Genomic DNA, 20832 nt, shown 5'->3' on the forward strand with positions numbered 1-20832 from the left:
GCTTCCCTCCCTGGACTCAGTTCCTCCTCAGGATGCTTCGAGAAGGCAGCACGGTGTGCTGTTCAGGGCTGCGGGTGAGATGGGATCGGATAGGAATTCCAGCTTCACCTCAAACTCATTGTGTGCCCCACCCTGAGTCCCCGTTTCCTAATATGTAAATGGGGCTAACACTTTTTTTTTTTTTTTTGAAATGGAGTCTCATTCTGGCACCCAGGCTGGAGTGCAGTGATGCGATCTCGGCTCACTGCAACCTCTGCCTCTCGGGTTCAAGCGATTCTCCTGCCCCAGCCTCCCAAGTAGCTGGGATTGCAGGCACGTGTCACCACACCCAGCTAATTTTTGTGTTTTTAGTAGAGACAGGGTTTCACCATGTCGGCCAGGCTGGTCTTGAACTCGCGATCTCAGGTGATCCATCTGACTCGGCCTCCCTTTGGTGCTGGGATTACAGGTGTGAGCCACTGCGCCTGGCCAAGGGGATGATAATGTCTGTCTCAGAGTGACTGGCCCATGGTGAATTCTCAATCATGGTCACTTATTGGAATGCGAACACAAGGCAACCCCTATAGGACCAGGGCTTGGGTTCAAATCTTGGCCTGGCCACTTCATCGGTGTGTGGTCAATTTTTTTTGTTGTTGTTGTTGAGACGGAGTCTTGCTCTGTCACCTAGGCTGAAGTGCGATGGCATGATCTCGGCTCACTGCAACCTCCACCTCCTGGGTTCAAGCGATTCTCCTACCTCAGCCTCCTGAGTAGCTAGGATTACAGGTCCCTGCCACTGTGCCCGGCTAATTTTTTGTATTTGTAGTAGAGACGGGGGTGTCACCATCTTGGCCAGGCTGGTCTCGAACCCCTGACCTTGTGATCCACCCGCCTCAGCAGTTGTGTGGTCTCGAACAAACTACTCTGTTCACACCAGGAAATGAGATCAGCTCTCCAGGCCCCCACCGACCTCCACCCCGGGGATGAGACTGGACAGGCAGGGGTGCCACAAAGACTCCACAATGGACCGGGGTCAGACGATCTTCCTTTAATACAAAGTTGATATATCTACATACACGGGGGTGGGAAAACCGCCCGCTGCTTCCGCTGGAATAAACAGTGTTGAAAGTAACTGCAGATCTGCCCTTGTACAAAGAGAAACAACTCGCTTGCTCGGGTGGGTAGAGGGGGTCCCGTCCTTCTGGTTTTGCTCCCAAACTGCCCCATAGTCCCAGGGGGGAAAGGGTCCCTGATGTGGGGCAGCACAGTCATACAGCCCCCGTCCCCGAAGAAGCAGGATCCTCTCCGTCTCCTTGGGGGCGGGAGACGGGGAGACAGCTTGGGCTCTCGGAGGGGGCGGAGGGGGCACTGTCATCTCTCTTTTACAGCAGCGTCTCCCTCAACTGTACCCCATGGGTTTGAACCCAACGCTGCTGGGTCCGAGTTCCCCCATGACCCTACCCTCAGAACTGTATTTGATATGTCTGAAAATTTAATTTATAAAAATGAAACAAAAAGGGGGGGGGAAAAAGCCAAAAAAGAAAAAAGGGCATCCCATTCTTCTGTGGGCAAAGCAACTTTCTGATGGTAGAAAAAATAAGAAAAAGAAAAAAAAAAAAAAGCAAGCCAAGGTACAGCCGTGGGCCCGGTGTGCGCGTTTGCGAACGTAACGTAACTATCAATCACACAAGGACGCTTTCTACAGTGAAAAAATAGACTGTCTTTGAACAGAATATGAATAAGCCAAAGTTGTTCTCTTTGAAAGTTGTTGACTGGCAAGTCTTTTGTTTGTTTCTCTTTAAAAAAAAATGGAAACAAAAATACACTATTTAAAAAAAAACGAAATGTCACGGGATACAGTTACACTGAGAGTTTTAAAAGAAAGCTGGATTCTGGTCCCAGCCCAGTGTCCCCAGGCTGCAGGGCGGGGAAGAGCCCCCGGGTCCTCCCACCACCGCTGGGGAGGACGAGGGGTCTGTCCATGATCTGTGCCCCGCCCTCCTCCGATTGTGGGGAGCACTCCTGTTTGCTCACCGTTCCCCCCACCCCCCACCCCGGAATCTGGTTTTGGAATTGGAAGGAAAGGAGGAATGTGCCAAGTATTTGAAGGCGGCGGCCGGTGCCAGGGAGGTCGCTGGGGCGGCCGGGGCCAGTGGGGGGCCTGAGGGGCTGATGGTCCCCGGAAACGGTGCAGAAACGCAGCTGCTGCCGCCTCCTGCCCTGCCCACTGGGGGTCCAGGCCTCAGGAGGTCCACCCGGGAAGGGCAGAGGCATCCGGGGCCGGTGGTGTCAGGCCGGGGGGGACCATGGCTTTAGGTTGCATAGTGGTCAAAGCTTCCGAGGTACTCCAGTGCCGCCTGGTAACAGAACTGGTACTCATCCTGGGGAAGCAGAGGTGAGCTGTTAGTACCTCCCCTGCTCTAATGCCTCCCAGGGCTCCCTAGCACCCTCAGGAGCAGGCCAAGCTCCTCAGCCCGGTGAGGGTCTCTTGCAGAAGGTCTCTTTGGCCCCCACGGTGCTCCCACAATGAAGTGAGCAACGCCACACCTCTGGCCTAACACAGCTACGCTCTTCACCTGGAATGCCCTCTCCTCCCCTGTCTGCCTGGAGGCCCTATTCATCTTTTCATTTTTATTTATTTATTTTGAGACAGTCTCACTGTATCACCCAGGCTGGAGTGCAGTGGCACTGTCTCAGCTCACTGCAACCTCCGCCTCCTGGGTTCAAGCGATTCTCCTGCCTGAGCCTCCTGAGTAGCTGGGATTACAGGTGCCCACCACCACACCCAGCTAATTTTTGTATTTTTAGTAGAGACAGGGTTTCGCCACGTTGGCCAGGCTGGTCTTGAACTCCTGACCTCAGGTGATCCACCTGCCTTGGCCTCCCAAAGTGTTGGGATTACAGGTGTGAGTCATCACACCCAGCCTCATTTCTATTTTTTTTTTTTGTAGAGATGGGGTCTTGCTGTGTTGCCCAGGATGGGCTCAAGCGATCCTCCCCCCTCGGCCTCCCAAAGTGCTGGGATTACAGGTGTGAGCTGCCACGCCCAGTCCCCCCTACTCATCTTTTAAGACACAGCTGCTGCTCAGAACCCCCTCCATTGGAACATTCCCCTTGGAGCTAGGAGTCTGGGCCTCAGTTTCCTCATCTGTACATTGGTTGGACTTAAGGATCAGTGGTTCATGGCAGGGTCAAGGCTGAGCCACAGACTTGCTGTGACTTGGGGACTGCAATGAGCCCATCTCTGTCCACGCCAAGGGCTGCTTCTTGGCTCTGACCTTCAGCTGACTGTTGTGTTAAGAGGGTTACTGGTCCCCTTCTGGTGCGGGAGGGGTCTGTGGACCATCCACCCACAGTGACCCAGAGAGTCCCAGGTGGCTGTACTCATCTCACAGAGAAGGAAACGGGGGCTTAGGGCAGTCGGGGTGTGAGGCCAGGGTGCCTCCCCTCCCTGTCCCGTCTTTACCTCCGTCTGCACCATGGCCGGCCGCTGCGTTCGTAGCATCTTCACTGTCTGAAAGATGTCCACCACACCTTCGTACCGCATCCGCTCCAGCACGATGCTGAGCGTGATGAACACGCCTGTCCTGCCCACGCCGGCACTGGTGGAAGTCAAGTGAGCACGACCGTTCAGGGGCAGGTGCTGGAGAGCCCTGATCTGACCACCTGATTCCCCGAGGACTCTTAACAGCCCAGACGGGACAGCCTAAGCTTGGGGCTGTCCCTACCAGGCCTCAGTTTCCCCAGCAGGGCCAAAAGCTGGGGCACTCGAGGGAGCTCACCTGCAGTGGACAGAGATGGGGCCGTCCTGACCAAACTGCTCCTTGGTCTTATGCACTTGGCCGATGAAGTCGATGAAACCCTCCCCCGACTTTGGCACACCCTGTTCCGGCCAGTCTGTGAACTGGAACTGCCGGACGGTCCGGGACTGGCCATCCTGGAGTGCAGAGAGCCCAATCTTGTTGTCAGTGTCAGCAGCTGACATGGGGATTTTTTTTTTTTTTTTTTTTTTTTTTTTTTTTTTTTTGGAGACGGAGTTTCGCCCTTGTCGCCCAGGCTGGAGTGCAATGGCGCGATCTCGGCTCACTGCAACCTCCGCCTCCAGGGTTCAAGTGATTCTCCTGCCTGAGCCTCCTGATTAGCTAGGATTACAGGCATGAGCCACCATGCCTGGCCCTCACCCCCATTTTGTACACTCTCTGCCATTCGTTCACCCTGATAACTTTCCGTCCTTCACAATCCAATGGTACTGCTTTCTACAAGAGATGCTCCAACCTCATCCTCACCACTCCTCGCTACCCAGCTGTTCCTCTCCCCACATTTCCCAAACCCACCACGTCCCCTGTGACATCCAGGACCTCCACCCTCCAACCTTCACCATCCCATAGTGCACCCAGCTCTGCCCTTCCCAGCTCCTATTCACCATGATCTTCTGTCATCTTCCTCTCTGTGCCATTTCAGGGCCCTACAGCACAACTCCGCTCCATCACTGTCCATAGCTCATCACTGATGACTCATCTTCTACAACCCAATAGTGGCATCATCTTTCATCCTCCACCATCTAACACCATCTTCCACCATCCGATAATAGTGCCATTTCTACCACCCACTGCTGGTAACTCATCTTCTGTTACACAACAGTCCCATCCAACACCATCTTCTACCATCCACCACTGGTAACTCATATTTCACCACCCATAATCATCCAACACTATCTTCCACAACCTACTGCCATTATCATTCATCTTTTGCCATCCAATGGTGCTGTTTTCCACCATCCACCACTGGTAACTCATTACCTTCTGCCATCCAACAGTTCCACCCGACACCATCATCTTCCATCATCTACCACCATCCCCTCTTGGTAACTCATCCTTAACCATTCAATGATGGGATCTTCCACAGACTGTCTTCATTCCTCACTACTCAACCATTCCTCTTTCCAGTCTCTCTTCCCACCACCCAATGGTGCCATCCAACCACATCATTCTCTGCCATCTTCCATCCTTCACAACTCAATGGTGCCATTTTCCACCATCCATCACTAACAATTCACTCTCCACCATCCAAGGGTACCGTCTTCCACTGACATTCTCCATTCCCCATCATCTACCTTGTTCTAATCCCATTCTCCACCATCAAAATGGTGCCATCCAAAACTGTTATCTGCCACCATTTGCCATCCAATGTACCATCTTTCCCTGATGTTTTACATTTTCCAAAATCTCCTTTCCCAACCCCATCTTCCTTAATCTTGTACCACCCGTTGGTTTATACCATTGACTACTGATTGTTTACTGTCCTTTCTTAGTCAAAGTATTTCCCATTGATTTTCTCACCCCCTGCTGGCCAAACATTCACCCTCCTCCAATTCTGTCTTTCTCCATCCACCACTGATAAAGCATCATCCTTCACTGACCCAAACTACCACATTCCACTGACATTCTCCATCCTGTTATGCAAGTGTTCTTCTCTCCATTTCCAGATCCCACCCCTCCAAGGGCACCATCTTGCACTGCTTGCAGCACAATGCCCAGTGATGGCTGTTCATTCAGCAGACTTCACCATCCTTTGGCGTCATCTTGGCCAACATTCCCCATCCTCTATCATCCCCTCACTGTATTCTCTACCATCATCGATCTTCCACCACTAACTTTGATCCTTTGTCACCCAACAGGGCCACCTTCCACTATGAGTCTTCATCTGTTGCCACCTAATATGTGGCCTTTCTCCCTCCACCTGACACTGCAGTCCTTCATTGAGCCAACACCATCCGTACTCATCTCTCCTCACCCAACAGTGCCAATCCCCACCATCTGACTCTCCTTGTCCCCCGTCTACCACCCATCACCCTCAATTCCTCAAGTCCCTTTCAGCCTTTTAATATCCTCCTCCACAGGTGGCTGCTTCCAGGGGAAAGCCCCATTCATTTCCTTGAATATCATCCCCTGGGACCATGTTCCCTAGTGCGTGGAGACACTACAGGGTCAGCACAGAGACAAGACCCTGTCTTCCACCTATGTGGTGGTAGGAGCAAGTGGCCAACTGGTCCGCTAACATTTCTCCTGATTCCTAGCGCTCATCCCTTACCCTCGGCCTTCGTATCCATCACCAAACAGGGCAGCCCTTTCCAGATCACTAAGGCAACAGCCTGTGGGGCCCAGCCTGACTCCAGCCCCTTCCGCCAATCTGTCTCTAGACTCACCCGGGCATCTGTGACCTTGAACTCTCGCAGGATATACTGAGGCATGTTGTATTCCGCCATCGGATCTACCACAAAGTACTGGTAGCGGGCAGAGCGCTCGGCCGGCCAGTACTGGTGACACTTCTCCTGCAGAGGAGAGGGTGGCCGTGGTCAGTGCTGTCTGAGCCACAGTCTGGTCCTCGCCCTTCCCCGCCGCGGTCCCTGGCTCACCCGGCCCATCTCCCGCAGCTTGGTCAGCATCACCACGATGGTCGAATTGTTCTCCCACAGCATGCGCCAGAAGTCTTCCGTCGTCTCCGCCAGCGGCCCCTGTGTCGCGATGTAGGCCTTTTGCTGCCTGCAGGCATGGGGTGTGTGAGCCCAGGGCTGGCGGGGAGACCCAGCGTGGTCCTCACCTGATGCTGCCCCGGGAGGGTCAGGACCAAGCCGGCAACAGCTACACCCACCACCCCAACTGCCTGCCAGGAATGGATGCCGGGTGCACCACATCCCCTCCTGGTGATCCCGTTTTGCATGCGGGGAAACCACCAGCCTCATGACAAATTCAAATCCCTTGACAAAGCTGTGGGACTGTCCACTAACCTCTCCTGATTTCTCCCCTCCACCTCCTTCAAGGGCCACTGCCCTACTTTCAGCTGCTTCCACGGGCCCGGCTCTCAGCTCCGGGCCCTCGCACGTGTGGCACCCTCTGCCCGGAACGCCCTCCCCTCTCTTGCCAGGATTTCTCAATCTCAGTGCTATTGACATTTGGTACTGGAGTGTTCTCTGGGACAAGCTGTCCTATGTACTGTAGGATGCTGGTGTCCCCAGTCAGTGCCAGTAGTAGTAACCATGACAATAAGAAATATCCCCAGGGTGTCAGAATTACCCCAGTGGAGAACCACTGATATAGAAGAACAGATGGAATCACATTATGGACAGCAGCCATCGGTTAAATATACATCTAAAGATGTGTATTTAAACAGCTCAGGACTGCCAGTATCTTTCCAGCTCTGTCTCCCACAAGACTGGGGGCCTCTTGAAAGCAGAGATGGGGTCCTTCTGGGGCCCCGAGGTGAGAACGGCGTGACACCTACCTGTAGCCATCAATAAAGCTGGCGTTGATGTAGTCAGAGCCCTCCACACCCCGGATGGGCTGCAGACAGACCCGTGTACTCTCATAGGGCATGATGTTCACCAGGCGGTTCTTGAACTTGTTACAAGGCAGATTGGCACTGATGAAGCGTGACGTGTGGGCCTTGGAGTTGGCCAGCCGCTGTGGGGAGGAGGAGGCCAAGGGCCACCATTAGGATGAGGAAGGCTATGCGTTCAGCTGGAGCACCAATGGTGGATAGGTAGGTAGGGGCACCCCGCCGCCACCTTCTAGTCCCCATCGCTCGGGGCGAGCCTGGTTTTTGGCTCTTTGGGCCTCCTCCCCACCCTGCCCACGGCAGCCTCCACCCCGCTGGCACCTTGAACTCGAGTTCCATGCCAGTGACGTGCTCGCCAGGCTCCACCTGGGCCAGCTTCTGGATGTAGGCATAGAGGCTGCGTGCAGGTACTTCTGTGTTGCCACAGCCCACGGCCTCCAGCAGGGCCTCGTGGATGAAGCTGTACTGGTCCTCTGTCTGCACCATGTAGTTGCGCTGGGACCTCATGAGCGTCACGTGGCCATAGACATCGACTGTCTTCTCTGGCTTGATCCGCTCCAGCATGGCGTCGATGACGATAAAGCAGCCTGTGCGGCCCACACCGGCACTGCGGGGACAGCCACGTGGAGTTCAGGGGCTGCTGGGCTGCGGGGGCCGGGGGAAGCAGATGGGGCAGAGCGGGGTGGACGTACCTGCAGTGAACCACGATGGGGCCGGCATCTGGTGGGTTGCAGGTCTTGACTCTCCGCAGGAAAGCCAGGAAGGGCGTTGGGTATTCGGGCACGCCGTGGTCTGGCCATGCCGTAAACTGGAACTGGCGGACCTCGCGTTTCTCACTGGAGCCATTCTGGGGACCACAAGAATGTCACCCGTCACTCTGGCTCACCCTGCCGCCCATGTGCTGAAAATGCCCAAATGGCTGGGCCCGGTGGCTCATGCCTGTAATCCCAGCACTTTGGGAGGCCGAGGTGGGTGGATCACCTGAGGTCAGCAGTTCGAGACTGGCCTGACCAACATGGAGAAACCTTGTCTCGACTAAAAATACAAAATTAGCTGGGCGTGGTGGTGCATGCCTGGAATCCCGGCTACTCGGGAGGCTGAGGCAGGAGAATCGCTTGAACCCAGGAGGTGGAGATTGCGGAGACTGCACCATCGCACTCCAGCCTGGGCAACAAGCGCGAAACTCCATCTAAAAAAAAATGCCCATGTCTGCACCTCCCAGTCTCCACGTCTCTAAGTGCCTGACGTGGGCTCTAGCTGCCCCTGGATGTTTCCAAGTAGAGTCTTGTGGACTCTTCACACAACATGGTCAACTGTATCTGGCCTTCGTCCCAACCCTGCTCCCCCATCTTAGCTGAAGGTGGCTCCAATGGCTCCAACCTTCTGGGCACTCTGGCCACAGATTGAGAGTCACCCTTAACTCTCCCCTCTCACATCTAACACCTCACCCAGGACTGTCGGCTCTGCCTTCAAAGTCTATCCCGATCCACCTGCTCTTCTCCATGGAGGCCAACCTGGGCTAGAACTGTCACCACCCTCTTTGCCCCAGACCTTGGCTCCCACCCAAACCCCTCAGTCTGTCCTCCCTGCAGCAGCCAGAGGGCACCTGAGTGCCTGAGTCAGATCTGGTCCCTCCTCTGTCCACAGCCCTCCATGGCTCCTGCCTTCCACACGGTCGAAGCCCAAGTCTTCCCCAAGGTCCACAGGATCCTGCCCTCCCTGCTGTTCCTCTAACACGCCAGGCACGGTCCTGCCCCAGGGCCTCTGCGTAGGCTACACCCTCTCACCTGAAATGCTCTTCTCCCAAATTTCCCTATCATACCCTCTTCCAGGTCCCTGACACTGTTTTTCTCCCCTATTTTTCTCCAACACGTAAGCTTTCTTGACGTTTCAGTCATGGTCTGTGTCTTGTATACTAGACTGTTAAGTCCCCCAAGGGCAGAACGTTTTATCTGTTTAGGTCCCTGTTGTGTGCTTGTGTCCAGGTTAGCGAGTGAGACATAACACGTGTTTAATGTGTGTGATTGAACCAAGAATTCTCACTCACTCTTGTCCATGTACTCAGTTTTCTGGTACTTAGATCAAGCAGGTGCCTGATGGTGCAATGACCTGGCTGGGTGTTGGGGATACATCATGGTGCCAGTAGCGCCTCCCCTCCCCATTATGACAGTAACAAATGTCCCCTGGATGGCAGAATTGTCCTAATTCAGAACCACAGATGGAGAAAAACAGATGGAACCACACTATGGACAGCAGCCATCAGTTAAATACGTATCTAAAAGATCTTCTCCATCCCAGCCCTGACTTCACAGGGCTGCTAGTATCTGTCCATCTCTGTCTGGACACTCCTTGAAGACAGGGCTGGGGCCCTGCTGAGGCCCCATCATAGGCTCAAGCTGGGTGAGGCCAGAGGACAGTGGGCAAAGAGGACCTGGGGCATGAGTAAAGGCAAGAGGAAATCAGGCTCATTGCTGAGTTGGGCTCTGCCAGCTTTGTCCTGCCGTGGGTGGAAACAAGCAGTGTTCTCTCTGAGCCTCAGTTTCCCCCTCCACGGAAGTGGGTTCCACGAGAATGAAGTCAGTCTGGGTAGACACACTTGGCTTTCTCTCTGTCCTATGGGGAGTGCCCTGGGTAGAAGCTGGGGCCCTCTGCCTCCCTTCCAACACATTCCTCCACCTTCAGCCCCCAGCCCGGGCCTCACCTTGTGCAGAGAGAATGTTCTGACGCAGAACGTGGCCAGCTCGATGGTGTCCAGCAACGTGACCTGGATGAAGCCGTAGGTCTCCGTGCCTCTGTTGGGCCAGTACTGATCACACTTGATCTAGACCAGGCAACAGAATAGGTGTCAGCAAGGGCCAGGCTGGCTGGCGAGGGCTTGAGGGCCGTGGGGTCCAAGGCTCACCCGTGACTTCTCCTCCAGCCGCGTCATCATGACGATGGTGGCCGACCGCTGCTCCCACACCATACGCCAGAAGTCCCCAAAGGTCTCGGGCAGCGGCCCCTGCGTGGCAATGTACGCGTTCTGACGCCGGTAGCCATCCACGTAGTTGGCATTGATGTAATCACTACCCACGATGCCTGCAGCCGGGGCGAGAGGCCAGGGATCTGTGGGGGCTGTCTTGCCAGGCTGGCTCTGTCTGGCCAACCACCTCCTGGAAGTTCACTCTGACTGCTCCCGGATTGTCCCCGAGGTGACCATGGGACGTGTACTTCACAGTTTCTCCCCGTCAGTGCTATCACCATTTGGGGCCAGATTGCTCTCTGTGGTGGGGCCGTTCTGGGCACTACAGGGTGCCGAGCAGCATCCCTGCCCTCCACCCACTCTGTGCCAGCAACATTTCTTCCCCCCAAGATGTGACAATCAAAGATGTCCCTGGACACTGCCAAATGTCCCCGGGCAGCAGAACTGCTCTGATTGATCACAATTGATGCAGAGGGAAAGATGAAGCCATGTTAGAGACAGCAGCCATCAGTTAAATACATATCTAATAGAGACAGCAGCCATCAGTTAAATATATATCTAACGATGCCCAGTGGCCTCCAGCTGGAGCTGGACCAGGTCTATAACCAGAATCAGGCCTCAGTGGCCAAGGGGAGACATGGGATCTAGCACTTTCTGTGCAGTGGGGAAGGGCAGGTTAAGACCGGGGGTCTCTGAGCTACCTTCAATGGGCTGGAGGATGACGCGGGAGTGGTCATAGGCGATGACGTTGGCGTACCGGTTCTTCGGCTTGTTCACTTCCAGGTTGGAATGTTCCCATGTGAACTGCTGTCCAGGGTCGATGGACTGGAGAGGAAGGGGAGGGCGTGGGTGTCAGGGTAGGTGCCTGTGAGGCCAAGGTGATGAGGGCGGGAGGCGAAGGGCGGGCTCACCTCATACTCCTGGGAGAGCTTGAGGCTGTCGTTGGCCTTGAGCCGCTCCGTGTGCTCTGCCATGTCTGCGATGGGGATTGGCGGGTGGCTAAGCATACCTACAGGATGGAGCAGACCCCGCCGGGGTTGGTCACTGGGGGGCCGGCCGGGGACTGGTGGGAAGGGGATGCTCTACATGTGAGTCTGCGATGGGTGAGCTGCGGTTAGAAGGGCGTGGCTGGGGTGGGGCTTGGCAGGAGGGGAAGACTCAGGGTGGCTCACGAAGGGGCTGGGACCCCAGGCCTAGGGGACTCTAAAGGCAGCAGGTTTGAGGCTGCTGCTCGGGGCAGAGCCTGATACCCCTGGAGGGGCCTGGATCACGGTGTTGGCACATCCTGCTTCCTTCTGACCAGGCTGGGGGTGCAGGGGCTGGCAGAAGGGTCACCCCGGAGATGTCAAGCTCCCAGTGCCTTGAGCCAAGAAGCAAGTCTGTGGCACAGAAATTAAATGGCAGATGCAGCTGGCTGGGCTTTGGAAATACTGTCCTTGGGTGGGCGACTGACACCCCTTACTGTCCCTCTGGGATCAGAGGCACTAAATCCTCTTCCAGGTAGAGGTGAGGGACTGGAGAGGGGTAACAGTATGTGTGCGTGTATGTGAGGGGAGTGAGGGGCCCGCATCTGTCCCTGCACTTGTTTGGGGCAGGAGCAGGTGCAAGAAGGCCCTGGCCTGAGAGCTCTTATCCTTTCAAGCACCCCCCGGATGGCTGCTGGAGGTGCTAGGTATGGGCTCAATTCTCCCTTCCCGATATCTGGGTCTGCAGAACCCTGACCTCTCCTGGGACCTGTGTACCGGATGTTCAGCTCTCAGGTGGTTTCCAGGCCAGTTGGTAACATCTGATGTTCTGAGCCTCTCATGTGTCCCTAGCTTCCCCCCAAGAGCTCACATCTAAGGGGCCTGCCTGTCATGTGGGCACGTGCGGGGTACATACGTGCCTCACCCACATCCCTGACACACACATACACACCACACACACAGCAGTAACACACAGCCACCTAAGGGCCCAGTGGACCAACCCCCTGCCCTCTTCCAGGAGCCAGCACAGGACAGGTGGGCAAGGGCCGGCGGTGGGTGGGCGCGTGGACAGAGACAGGAGGCAGGATGGAGAAACCAAAGAGGAAACGAACAGGGGGGCGAAAGGAAGCCAAAAACAGACACAGAAACTAACTTTCAAAGTGAAACCCCGGCTCCCTGAGGGGGCTCCTGAGGCCTGAATCTGCAAACAGCAAACAATAAATAAATGAAAACATGCAGGGGGTGGGGGGCGGTTCCACCTCTGCCTCCCCCACCCCTCACTGGCTGGCGGATGCAAAGGGCAGAGCAATGCGGACAACGTGGGGGACGCATAGCCACCTGGGCCCCCACCTGTGGACTCACGATAGCTGCTAACTGTGTACCCCTCTGGCTGGACGCCAGTCAGTCCTGGTCTTGACCCATCACTCTGGAAGGACTCCAAAGTGCTAGGTTCTTCTGTCTACAAATCCCCTCCCCCAGACCAGCCTGGCCTTGGGTCCCCTCTGTTGAGGTCAGCAGAGGGCATTCTGAGGAAGGAGGATGCAGGATGGTGAAGGAGAAGCTGGGGGAGCAGGGAAAGGACATATGGGCCCATGCCATGAGCTTCAAGGAGGACAGCAGCCATCAGTTAAATGCACATGTTGAAAATCCTTATTTGGATGGAAACAGAACAGACATAAGCTAGTCCAGAGACAGAAATGAAACGGGAACACATTGGCAGTGAATTATGAAACTCTTCATGATCCCTTTAGGAGACTTGCAGCCATCAGTTACATGCACATTTAAAATCCTCATTTGGCTGAAAAACCAAAGCAACATGAATCAGTACAGAGGTAAGAAAGGGAAGAGAATACACGAGGGGTGATACGTGAGGCCCTGCATGATCCCTTTATGAGGACGGCAGTCATCAGTTAAATACGAATGGTCAAACTCCTCATTTGGATGAAAACAGAAGTGACACAAGCCAGTCCAGAGACAAAAAGAAGAAAGTACATCAGGAATGGCATGTGAGGCTGTGCATGAGGCTTTAAGGAGGACTAAAGACATCAGTTAAATACAAATGTTTAAAATCTCCGTTTGGTTGGAAAATAGAGTTGATATGAACCAGTTCAGAGATAGGAAGTGGAGACCGGTACAGTTGGAAGGACAGATGTAACCAGGCTGTGAACCCGTAAGGAGAATAGCAGCCATCAGTAAAATGAAAAATTTCTTACTTGGTTAGAAGCAGCTGGCATGAGCCCATGAAGAAGGGGTTGATGGTGGAGTTTGTAAATCATACATGGAAATGATCAAGGATAAAACCTTGATTCAGTTCTCCTTGACTGGCAGGTGACTTTATAGGGAACTGTAAAGAGGCATGAGCCCCAGCAGCCATGGTGGGAAGAGGTACAAGGCGTGGGGCAGGTATAATTTCTGTACCTTGCTAGGGATATATCCCAAGGGAGTGTGGAAAATGGCTGAGGGCAAACCTTAACTCTCACCACTGAGGAACATTAAAACTAGAGAGATAAACAGAAGAACAGCTCTTTCTGCCCAAAGAAATGAGGGGTAGTTTTGTGTTTTCTCCGTTTTTTATTTTTAAACATCATCTTTAGGCTCCTGAAGAGGAGAGCAGCCATCAGTTAAATGTTAACTTAAAAAGTCTCACTTGGTTGTAAGCAGAACCAACCTATGAGTTCCAAGCCCGGATCCACGTAGGGTGGGAGGTATTTGGGAATCAAGAATGTGGCTGCACCAAGCGTAGTTCAGAGGGGGCCAATGAGGGGCCCCCAAGGTGGCAGCTACTGCTTCTCACCAGCTATCTCCCCTGTTGGCGGTATCCCTGGTACCAGGGATAAGTACATACCTGGAGTCTGGAAGTTAATGCGTCTCATTTCTACAGGGTCCTTGGGGTGGTGAGGGGCGAGGTCAGCATTGTTCAGGAGGCATTTGGTGCGAGGTTCTGAGTCCTTGCGTTTACTTTAGGAGAAGCAAGCAGAACAGTCCAGTTAGTACTGGGACATGTTCATGTGTGAATACAATTCAGGCCCCAGGAATGTATGGTCGGAAAAGGACTGTATACCCATATGACTGGGGTTTCCAGGACCAAGTACAGATACATGTACAAGCTGTGGGAGCAGCCAGACATCCCCTCTCCCGTGGGCACAGTATCAACCCATTCCCTGTCCTCTTCCTCTTGCCTGAAGCCTGCAGGGGGCAGGGCTGGTTCTTACCTGTCAGGTTTGCTGTTCCCGAAAGCAGACACAGGTGAGAAGGGGGGAAAAAAAGAAAGGTGAGGGTGTGCTGGCCACAAAGGACTTGTTCTGTGACTCTCAGTGGCTTCCTTAACCTCCCTGAGCTTTGGTCTCCTCTGGAAAATGGCGTTCCTCTTTCTTGTTTGTCCCCCTGCCTATTGATACCACAAGGAGGCTTATCTCAGCCCTCCCTTTCTAAGCTGGGACATGCCTCATGGGGCCACTACAACTGCTATCCTCATTGAACTTGGACGCAGGCAGCCTCTACCCCAAATCATCTTGCGGAGGTGAAGATAGGGGTTAACAGGAGAAGCCAAGCCACTGGCCTGCTGTGAGCCCTAGCTCTGCCATTCCCATGCCGTGTGACCTTGATCAAGTGGCTTAACCTCTCTGAATTTCGATTTCCCCATGTGTACAACAGAGACCCTTAGTGATGATTCTCTGAGACAAGTCCTCCCTCCTTTTCCAGGAAGCCCTCCCTGCTGTCAAGTCAGGGAGGACATGCGGCTTACTTCTTGTAGAGCAGGATAGCAATGACAATGCAGATTATGAAGACCACGGCCAGCACAGGCCCAATCACCCAGATAAGCCCCTCCTCGCCATCCACGATGGGCTGGGGGTCCGGGTTATCCAGCTGGAAGGGGTCTGAGAAGGGACTGGCTGCAAAGGTCTGCAGGGAAAGGGGGGGGTCTCCATCAGTGTCCACCGTCCTTGCAGTGGCCAGATGGGTCTTTCTCAAATACAAACCCATGTTTCTCCCCTGCTTTAGATCCTCCTATATTCCTAGAACCTTGACCCTGGTGGCCCATATGACCTGGTCCCTGCCAGTCTTTGCTCTCCCCATTCCCTTCTCTGCTCCAGCCACTCTGAAATCCTTTCTGTACCTCCTAGACCTTTGCACATGCAAATCCTGGGATGCTTTCTCTTTTTGAACTCCTACTCACCCCGCAACGCCCCAGACCTTGGAAGGTCTCTTCCTCTTAAGAAACCTTCGTTTCAGGATCCCTCCACTCCCAAGTCTTCCCCACTGCCCAGCCCTGACCACAGAGAGCTGCCTGTGACTGACCATAGAGGATCTGCCTCTGGTTTTGAGGTCAAGGCCCTGGGAAATGGGGTCTGCCTCACTCAGAGGTGTGTCTGGCAGACACCATTCAGGACTTACAGGCTCGCTCTTCTGAAGCACAGCAAGCACAAAGAGGACATAGCGGTGGCCGGGCTCCAGGCCCCGGTTATCGAAGCCGCCATACTGCTTCTGGTCGCCGGGATGGAAGGTGGGTGGCAGCACAGAGAAGCGAGCTGCGATATAGGGCCGGGGCACCTCCAGCTGACGCGAGTGCCGCAAGCTGCGCCTCTGTAGCCGTGAGATGTCCTGGATGAGCTGCAGGAACAGAGTCATGGGTGGCTCAGAGCTCAGCTGGGAGCAACAGAGCACGTGAAAGCTGGGACGTATCTGGGCCCTGCAGGTTTAGCCCCAGGCCCTCACCTCCTCCAGATCCATGTCCTCCGGGCTACCCAGCGGGGTCAGGAATTGGCCTCCGCGAGACTTGCGCAGTGGCACCATCACAATGAAATAGCTCCTGTAGGGAGAAGGGTAAGAGTCAAAGGGGGCCGTCGATAGGGTTGACCAAGGGATGCTACATGGGGGCAAATGGGGGAGGCCGTTTCTCTGAGTCTTCCCTTCTGTTCATACAATGAGCCTATTCCCCTGTGTCCCATCCACAAATGCCACAGTTGCTGACTCAGGCCTCCAGGCCTTGGATCATGCTGCACTTTCTGCCTAGAAGGCTTACTTCATGTAATTATCATTATTGAACTCCTATACATCCTTCAAAGCCCCAGCTTCAATGCCCACATAGCCTTGTAGCCCTTAAATCTTCTCTGCCTCTGAGGCAGAGTGCTCCTCTCCCCACTGGGGACTCTCAGCTTTGCCTCCCCACCAGTTGGGAAGCCCAGAACCAAATCCTTTCAGGGACCCTAGTATTACCCAGTGGAGGGTCAGGAATATGGGGTATCAGGAAATGATGGAAGAGCAGACACAGGGCACATTTAGTGACAATGGCTCATGAGAAGCACTGAATCTTGGACGACCCCATGAACTGGGGCCGATAGGGTCCGTGTTTCATAGGCAAAGAAACTGAGGCACAGAGAGGGCACGTGGCTTGCCCTAGCCACATAGCAGGCTGATGGGGGTGACAAGGAACCCAGAGTATGGGGGTGAACATACTGGACAGGCACGGGGCTCTGGCCGTCAGGAAGATACACCATGATGAAGCCGTCGGCGTCGGGCTTGGGGGCAACGCTGGGCTTGCCGTTGAGCAGGTTGAAGGCGGTCCATGCGGTGACTGTCTGCTGGAGGCCACCCAGGCTGCTGCCGCGATTGGTCAGCACAAAGTTATAGAAGGTGTGGGGCTTGAGGTGTGTGATGAGCTTCTTGGTGGTGCGGCCATCCACATCCAGTGTGAGCCCGTTGTACTGGATCTGTGGACCAGGGCTAGCTCAGCAGGGTCTGGTGGGCTCAACACCTGCCCATGGATTGAGTCCCAGCTCCAGGCTGAGTCCCCCACCCTGACTGAGCCCTGATCCCACTGAACCCTGACCCTAGGCAGAAATCCAACATTGACTGATCCCTGATCCCAGACTGAGTCCCCAACTCTGACTGAACCCCAACCTCACTGAACCCTGATCCCAGATTGTGCCTAAATTCCAGCTGAGCCCTGATCCTAGGTGGAAAACCACTTTGACTGAGCCCTGATCCCACGCTGAATCCCCAGTCCTGACTGAGCCCCAATCCCACTGAAGCCTGAACCCAGACTAATCCTGAATTCCAGCTGAGCCCTGACCCTAGGTGGAAACCTACCTCTGAGACCCGATCCTAGACTGATTCCTGATCTCAGACTGAATCTCAATCCCAGGCTGACCTCCGATCCCAGACTAGGCACCAACTTCAGACTAAACTCCGACCTCAGGCTAAGTACCAACTCTGAGTCCCAATCTTGACTATGCTTCAGTCCCAGCTGAGCCATGATCTAAGGCGGAGCCCCAACTCTGATTTCCAATATGGACTAAATCTTAATCCCAGACTGAACCTCAGTCCCAGCTAAGCCATAATCAAAGGTTGAGCCCAACACTGATCCCCAATATTGACTGAACCCCAATTCCAGCTAGGTCCCAAGTCTGATTCCCAGTATTGACTAAGCCTCCATCCTAGCTGAGACCCATCTCTGACTGAGCCCTGATCCCTGACTTCACACCAACTCCAAACTGAGCCTTAACCCCTGCCAAACTACAACCCCTGACCCTGCCTGCCTGTCTGCCTGCTGGCTGGGCAGTTGCACCTTGTATGGCGTGGGCGAGTTGTAGTTGTCAGGGAACTCCCAGCTGAGCAGAACCGATGTCTTCATGATCATTTTCACCTTGAAGTTCTTGGGCGAGACTGCCAGGGAGGTGGCCGAGCAGGGAGAGAGCAGAAGAGAGGCCCCGTGAGTGCCTGGCACCTGGCGGCGTGAAGCGGGGTGGGGTGGGGCGGCCCAGGCGCTCCCTGTCGTCCGCTGTGCCCATGCCCACGGCCTTCCTGCCTGGCCCTGGCCCGGCCCTGCCCTGTCCTGTCCCAAGTCCCTGCTTCGGGAGACGGCGCGGCTGCAGAAGCTGCAGAGAGAAGGTGGAGGAGGAGGAAGAGGGGGGGAGGGGAGCAAGGGAGGGGGCGGTGGGGAGCGGTGGTGCCACCGAGGCACGTCCCACCTTTGCCAACGCCGGAGCCTCGGGGTCCGGACTTGCCTTGAGTGACCACGAGGAAGCAGAAAAGTGACCACTTACCTGGGCAGGGGAGAGGGAGGGGGCTGGGGTGGGGGTGGGCGCGAGGCCCGGTCCGGCTCTGGTGCAGGGGTCGCCGCGCGCCTACCTTGGTCCCGCAGGAACGTCCGGTAGCGGACGGGGGGGCTGAAGGGGCCAGGGCCCCGGCGCGTGTGGGCTCGCACTTGGAGGTCATAGGCCGTGTCGGGCTTCAGGCCCTGCAGCGTGAGCGCGTTCTCCGCGCCCGGCTCAGCCGCCGCCGGCAGCTCGGTCTCTCGGGCAGGGCCCAGGGCGCCGGCCTCTCGCACGGCCACCGTGTACTTGACGATGGCCCCGTTGCGCTCGGCGGGCACGGGTGGCAGCCAGCGGAGGAGGACGGTCCCGGCCGAGGCGTTGCCGGCCGCCTCCAGGATCTGCGGGTGGCCACGGGGCGTGTCCTCTGGGATGCTCAGGACCTCGGCCGCCTCCTCGCCCAGGCCGCCGCGGCTCCGGGCCGCCAGCCGGAACACATACGTGGCCCCCTTGTGCACGCCTGACGCCGTGTAGCGGTCCTCGGAGGGCGGGAACTCCAGGGTGGCCAGGGGCGTGGAGTCCTCGCGGCCAAACTGCAGGCGGTAACCCAGCACCTGGTCCTCCGCGGTGCCGGCGGGGGGCTCCCAGCGTGCTAGGAGGCTGCCCTCAGGGGTCTGCTGCACCGACAGGGTTGGGCGGCCCAGCACTGCGGGGATAGGGGGCAGGTATCAGGGTCCCAGCACCATCCGCCGGCCCAGGGGCACAAGGTGGGGTAGTATTTTTAATTCTTTTCCTTTAATATAATTTTTTTTGAGTTGGGGGCTTTGCTCTGTCGCCCAGCCTGGAGTGCAATGGTGAGATCACGGCTCACTGCAGCCTCGAACTCCTAGGCTCAAGTGAGCTTCCTGCCTTGGCCTACCAGAGTGCTAGGATTATAGGCCACTGCACCCAGATGGGGTTATTTATTTATTTATTTATTTATTTATTTTATTTTTTTTTTTGAGACGGAGTCTCACTCTGTCCCCCTTGCTGGAGTGCAGTGGCCGGATCTCAGCTCACTGCAAGCTCCGCCTCCCAGGTTCAGGCCATTCTCCTGCCTCAGCCTCCCGAGTAGCTGGGACTACAGGCGCCCGCCACCTCGCCCGGCTAGTTTTTTTTTATTTTATAGTAGAGACGGGGTTTCACTGTGTTAGCCAGGATGGTCTCGATCTCCTGACCTCGTGATCCACCCGTCTCGGCCTCCCAAAGTGCTGGGATTACAGGCTTGAGCCACCGCGCCCGGCCTATTTATTTTTTTGAGACAGAATCTTGCTCTCTCTCCCAGGCTGAAGTGCAGTAGCCCCATCTTGGCTCACTACAAGCTCCGCCTCCTGGATTCAGCATTCTCCTGCCTCAGCCTCCTGAGCCGCTGGGATTATAGGCATGCACCACCACACCCGGGTAATTTTGTATTTTTAGTAGAGACAGGGTTTCGTCATATTGGCCAGGCTGGTCTTGAACTCCTGACCTCAGGTGATCCATCTGCCTCAGCCTTCCAAAGTCATGGGATTACAGGCGTGAGCCACTGCACCCAGCCTGGGGTTGTGATTTTTAAAAGTAGATCTCAAGGCTGGGTGCAGTGGCTCATGTCTGTCAGTAATCCCACCACTTTGGGAGGCTGAGATGGGCAGGTCATTTCAGGTCAGGAGTTTGAGACCAGACTGGCCAACATGGTGAAACCCGGTCTCTACTAAAAATACAAAAATTAGCCGGGTGTGGTGGTGCACGCCTGTAATCTCAGCTACTCAGGAGGCTGAGGCAGGAGAATCACTTGAACCCGGGAGGTGGAGGTTGCACGGAGCCGAGATCGTATCACTACACTCCAGCCTGGGTGACAGAGCAAGACTCTGTCTTTAAAAAAAAAAAGGTCTCAAGAAAGCCTCACTTAAGAAACAAAGCCTTGAAGGAAGAAAGAGAGGAACCACGAGAAGATCTGGGGGAATCGTGCTCCAGGAAGCGGGAATGGCCCATGTAAAGGTGCAGAGCTGGCACTGGGCTAGGGGCACGTAAGGCACAGTGAGGAAGTGAGGACTCAGAGACCCAGTAAAGGAAAACATTGATAGGTGCTGCAGCAGGTCCTCCGCCTTCCATTAATAAGGCAGCAATCTCCTGCCTTGTTTATTTGGCCCTTGCTCAGGCACCTGCCCAATACCCATGGGACATAAAGACATCCAAAATCCCGCCCCTGCTCGTGCTGAGACAGGTTACAGGGTCAGGCAAAGAAGGGGGAAAGCTGGGCTGTATACATGAAAATGGACTTCTCTACTGCAGGACTTATCAGGGCCTTTAATGGACTGCTATGAATACCTAGGGTGGTGGGGAGAGCAGTGTACGCAGTGGGTTCTGCTTAGGAAACACAGCTCTAATACAATGTCCCTGAGAGAGGAGGGAAATGCCCTGCTGGCTAAAAGAAGGGCGGGAGAGATCACAGGAGGCTGCCTGGAGGAGGTGGCATTAGAGCTAGATACTGGAGGATGCAGACAAGGTGGGCGAAGGGAATAGTGTGGACAAGGACAGG

The 20832-nt window shown here is 55.2% G+C and overlaps 1 protein-coding gene across 17 annotated transcripts in view; it reads right to left on the reverse strand.

Annotated features, from left to right (window-relative positions):
- Positions 1-1012: 1012 nt before the first annotated feature.
- The window catches only part of PTPRS (protein tyrosine phosphatase receptor type S), a 134627-nt gene continuing 114807 nt past the window's right edge, over positions 1013-20832 (reverse strand). For 5 of the 17 annotated variants that reach the window (XM_005587604.4, XM_005587602.4, XM_074025442.1 and 2 more), the window contains 21 exons: positions 18373-18981; positions 17810-17907; positions 16699-16952; positions 15958-16051; positions 15637-15852; positions 14987-15144; positions 14454-14465; positions 14087-14199; positions 12395-12442; positions 11188-11285; positions 10978-11101; positions 10217-10392; positions 10016-10135; positions 8007-8161; positions 7636-7921; positions 7261-7439; positions 6395-6521; positions 6185-6310; positions 3762-3916; positions 3446-3581; positions 1013-2360 (listed from right to left, as the gene is read on the reverse strand). In XM_005587604.4, the coding sequence (XP_005587661.3) occupies positions 2292-2360; positions 3446-3581; positions 3762-3916; positions 6185-6310; positions 6395-6521; positions 7261-7439; positions 7636-7921; positions 8007-8161; positions 10016-10135; positions 10217-10392; positions 10978-11101; positions 11188-11285; positions 12395-12442; positions 14087-14199; positions 14454-14465; positions 14987-15144; positions 15637-15852; positions 15958-16051; positions 16699-16952; positions 17810-17907; positions 18373-18981 (3353 nt within the window). In that variant the 3' untranslated portion in view covers positions 1013-2291. The remainder of the gene's footprint in view (positions 2361-3445; positions 3582-3761; positions 3917-6184; positions 6311-6394; positions 6522-7260; positions 7440-7635; positions 7922-8006; positions 8162-10015; positions 10136-10216; positions 10393-10977; positions 11102-11187; positions 11286-12394; positions 12443-14086; positions 14200-14453; positions 14466-14986; positions 15145-15636; positions 15853-15957; positions 16052-16698; positions 16953-17809; positions 17908-18372; positions 18982-20832) is intronic. The other 12 variants (XM_074025444.1, XM_074025445.1, XM_074025443.1 and 9 more) reach the window with 7 other exon arrangements.

This window comes from Macaca fascicularis, chromosome 19 (assembly GCF_037993035.2).
Source record: "Macaca fascicularis isolate 582-1 chromosome 19, T2T-MFA8v1.1".
Lineage (NCBI taxonomy): Eukaryota > Metazoa > Chordata > Mammalia > Primates > Cercopithecidae > Macaca > Macaca fascicularis.